Source organism: Medicago sativa, chromosome 8, assembly GCF_051527215.1.
Source record: "Medicago sativa cultivar Bolivia chromosome 8, Bolivia_mono, whole genome shotgun sequence".
Taxonomy (NCBI): Eukaryota; Viridiplantae; Streptophyta; class Magnoliopsida; order Fabales; family Fabaceae; genus Medicago; species Medicago sativa.
The window spans coordinates 33336872-33341501 of NC_140756.1; the positions used below are offsets into that span (position 1 = coordinate 33336872).

Sequence of the window (4630 nt, forward strand, 5' to 3'; positions counted from 1 at the left end):
AAAAATAAAAATGTGTGAAGACTTTTCCAATCTCATGCAAAGTGAATTTGAAATGAGCATGATGGGTGAACTTGGTTTTTTCCTTGGTTTACAAATCAAACAACATCCAAATGGAATTTTCATAAGTCAAGAAAAGTATGTCAAAGACATTCTTAAGAAATATAAAATGAATGAGGCAAAAATCATGGTCACCCCTATGCATCCATCCTCAAGTTTAGATAAAGATGAAAATGGAAAATCTGTTTCTGAAAAAGAATATAGAGGCATGATAGGCTCGTTATTATATTTGACTGCTAGCAGACCTGACATAGTGTTTGCAGTAGGCTTATGTGCTAGATTTCAAACATGTGCAAAAGAATCTCATTTAACTGCAGTTAAAAGGATTTTTAGATATCTAGTAGGTACTAATGATCTTGGCCTTTGGTATAGAAAAAGTTCTAGTTTTGATCTTGTAGCCTATTGTGATGCTGATTATGATGGAGTCAAAGTTGAGAGGAAGAGTACAAGTGGAACCTGTCAATTCTTGGGACAAGCTTTGATTGGATGGTCTTGCAGAAAGCAAAACACCATTGCACTCTCCACAACTGAAGCTGAATATGTCTCTGCAGCAAGTTGTTGCTCTCAAGTTTTGTGGATCAAAAATCAGCTGGAAGATTATTCACTAAGGTACACAAATGTTCCTATTATGTGTGACAATACAAGTGCTATTAATCTTTCTAAAAATCCAATTCAACATTCTAGGTCTAAGCATATTGAAATTAAGCATCATTTCATTAGAGACCATATTCAGAAAAAGGATATTGCATTAAGCTTTGTTGATACTGAAAATCAACTAGCTGACATATTTACAAAACCATTAGTTGAGGATAGATTCAATTTTATTAAAGAAAAATTGTTAATCATGAAAAATCCCAACAAAGGTTGATCACTGTAAACACTAAGGGCCATAGACCAACCCCCTTGATGCTCTCTGATCCAAAATCAGAAGGTTCAACTAAGATCAGAATGTTTGCAAAGTTCAGAATGTTTGCAAAGTTCAGAATGTTCAACCAAGTTCAGAATGTTCGCATCTGATAAAAAGGTTCAGAACTGACATTCATGATAAATTAAATAATTCATTTATAAAATGATTATTTACTTCTTTTAGGATCCTTCCATATCTCTAGCATTTAATGCTAACCTAAAAGAAGCCTCATTTGGTTTTTAACCATTAGGCAATGGTAAAAAGGTCAACTACACCTTTTCTACTTCCCTCCTTTAACGGCTACTTTTTCTCTCTCCTCTCTGTACCGTTTTTCTTTTTCCTCTTTCCCCATAAAAACTGCCATCATCAAACTTCTTCCACTTCTCCACTCTCACACGTTCACTTCTATATATCCAACTACTCCTTTCACTAACTCCTCACTTTAAAACTTTCTCATTTCTTTCTTTCCTTCTCTCTCCAAAAACCCAAAATCTTTGTCTTTGTCTTCGTTCTCAAATGGCTCGAACCAAAACAACATCTCCATTATCTGAAGATGACTCAACCCCTGTTGCTCGTTCTCAACCACCATCTCAAACCGCTGCTGATGAATCAAACTCATCACCTCTGAACGAAACCCCTGTCCACACCATTTTACCAGACGAAATCATTCCAATCTCTGAACCCTCCAAAATCACCAAATCATCCAAACTTAAGACCAAGAAGAAGGCCACTAGGAAATCCTCAAGGATTATGTCTGGTTCGTCATCCTCTAAAACCAAAACAATCTCTCACGTAGATCTCACAGACTCTAGAGAAAATGATGATGGTGATGAAACTCTCTCTGAGTTCATGAAGGCTTCAAAAGCTGAGTCTAAGAAGAAGAAAAATAAGGGAAAGACTCAAGTAATTAAGACTCCTCCAGCATCTGAAACTTCAGAAAAGAACTCACTCTCATCTGAGGAAGAAGGAGAAAAAGAAGCTTCTCCTCCCAAGCATGGAAAAGGGAAGGATGTCAAACTGATTGCATATTTGATGAAGGCTGAGAAGGAAGCAAAGCAATCTCAAAGACCAGTAAGCAGAGCAAAATATTTTGACTTTGCTGATCTTAAGAAGAAAAACTGGAACCTACGAGAATATACTGACTCTCAGGAATGGACCCACTTTGTGTCCCTCCAAGACCTCACCTTTGAAGATTTAGTAAGAGAGTTCTATAGCTCAATGAGTGTCAAGGAAAAGAAGAACGAAAAGATTCTCATCACCACTGTCAAGGGAGTAGAAATCAAGATCACCAAGGAATTTCTCTCAAAAGCATTGAGAATCCCTAATGAAGGTAATGAACTCTTCTTTCCTTCCTGGTTTGATAAGATGAAAGTCAGTCGTAACAAACTCATAGCTGAGTACACCAAGCCTGACCACTCTTTCAACTCCACAAATCTAAGAGATGTCCCAAAGATTCTACACAACATGATTAGGCACACCCTGCTTCCAAGGAGTGGTACTTTTGAAGCAGTCACAGACACAGATCTTTGCATCATGTATCACCTAATCACAAAGAAGAAGTTGAATCTTTGTTATATCATTCTTCAACACATGATAGACTCATGTATGAATCCCAAACAATCAAATGCTGCCCTTGCTTATGGTATGCATATCACCCCTATTCTTAGAGCTGCTAAGGTTGACCTTGAAGGAGAAGATGGTGACTACACCTTCATGAGATTCACCTCAAAGACTCTTGCTCAACTTCACATAACCACCTCAAACATGCCTACTCCTACATCTTCAGAAACTACTGGATCTATCAAAAGGCACTCAGATCAGAAGGTTAAGATGACAAGGAAGAAGAGAAAACTTGAAAAGGTCAGGAACTTGTCAAGTGTTCACAGACAAGAGGACAATGAAGCCTCTGATGATGATATGGCTGATTCTCCTCCAAAGGAAGATGAACCCCAGTTATTAGTCTCTTTCAAGGAGTTGCTGAACGTGCTAGAGAGATACTTCAACAAAATGCAGAAGTTCAGAATGTTGAAGACTCTCAGAAGAAAGATGTTGCTGGTGACCAAGAGAAAACTCAAGAAGAAGTTGTCTCTCATGAGAAAGAAGAAGAGATAACTCAAGAAGCATCCAAGGTTGCTGCAATTCCTGGAGAAGAACTTCAGAAAAATGATTCAACCATTGCTGCTGCAGTTTAGAATGTTACTGCCTCACCTGATGAACAACTTCAGAAAGTTGATGGAGTTGAAGAAAATATTGAGAAAACAGCTCAGAAAGTTGCTGATGCTGTTGGAGAAACATCTCAGGAAGATGACCAAGACCTGCATGATGTAGCTGAAATTCTTGTCTCTCAAAGGATGAGTGAGGGACATGATAACATGGACTCTCAAGAGATTGAGCAAGAAGAAAATCAAGCTGGTTTTGATCTGAATGTGGAAGATCCCAGCTCTGATTTGAATGTGTACCAAGATGCACAGCTTGATAACAATGAAGAAGTGCTTCAGGAGACTCAGGAAATGATTCAGGAACTTCAAGAAAATCCTGCAATCATAGTTCAGAATGTTCAGACAAATGCAACTGCTGAACCAAATCTGCCTCAAGAGAATGAAATGTCTATTGACCCCATTCCTCAAGCATCAGGATCACTACCTTCTGCTGAAGTCCAGCTCATGGCTTAACGAACTCCTCAAAATCAGAATCTTAATTTCTCCACTTCCACCATGGAATCAGAAGTTGGAAAGTTTTTTGTTTCTCCTCTGCCCACTCCAAATGTGGTACCTTCTCCACCACCAGTCACAAATAAAAACACTAGCAAACTGCCAAACATTCCTGACCTCTTTGAATCTCTGGATACCTTTGTCACCAAAGATGGTCCTTCTAAGGAAAAGGTTGAAGCATCTGCTCCTGCTCCCTCTGCTAAACCATCCAGAGCTGAGAAATTGGCTGCCAGGGCTCTTAGGGTCTCCACTAAGACTCATAAGATTGCTTGTGTGCTAGCTAAATGGACAGTTGATGTTCAAGCTCCTGGTCTTGCCATGGACCCTCCTGTTTTTGAAGATCCTAGTGTATTTGACTCTGAGCCCTCTTCTGACTCTGGGGATTCCACCCCTTAGTTCTCTATGTCTTGTACCTCCTTAACTTTTTGCAGATGACAAAAAGGGGAGAAGCTTTAGGATAATTATGTCTTTAAGTTTCTAGGCTTAGGCCCTAAGTAGGTCAGTGATCAAATCTTGTTGGAGAAGTTCTTAAAACTTCATTCCTTTTTTTTGCTTGATCACATATGCTTTTATAATTTCTTTTTTCTTTTTGAACCATATAAGTCATGAACTTGTACTGAATGTTTAAACATTAATGAATGAAAAATGAATTTGGTTCAAAAAATACATGTTTTATTTATGCCATAAATTATAAAAGTGAGGGGGAGCTTTATAAAGCTTTTAAAAACTCACTGCATGTATTATAAAAATGAGGGGGAGCATAAAAATATATTTTTAGCTCTGAAACTCCTCATATATATATAATCAAAATCCATTATCCTAAATCAAAGGTTTGTCATCATCAAAAAGGGGGAGATTGTTGAGGCAAAATCCCTAATTAATTTTAAAGATAACAAACCTTGATGATTAAGGAATTAATGGACTTTGATTAATTTGTTGGTATTTAACTTGTGCT

At 37.8% G+C, this 4630-nt stretch overlaps 1 protein-coding gene across 1 annotated transcript; it reads left to right on the forward strand.

The window, feature by feature from the left end:
- Window positions 1–1480: 1480 nt before the first annotated feature.
- Window positions 1481–3636, forward strand: LOC146898593 (uncharacterized). The gene is made up of 2 exons (XM_085736584.1): window positions 1481–3019; window positions 3157–3636. The coding sequence occupies exons 1-2, from the start codon at window positions 1481–1483 to the stop codon at window positions 3634–3636; spliced, it is 2019 nt and encodes a 672-aa protein (XP_085592710.1).
- The last annotated feature ends 994 nt before the right edge of the window (window positions 3637–4630 follow it).

Coding starts and splice junctions, on each gene's coding strand:
- LOC146898593 (XM_085736584.1), top strand. CDS start 1,481: ATGGCTCGAACCAAAACAACATCTCCATTATCTGAAGATGACTCAACC. Junction 3,020..3,156: donor TCAGAAGAAAGATGTTGCTG/GTGACCAAGAGA, acceptor GCTGCAGTTTAG/AATGTTACTGCCTCACCTGA.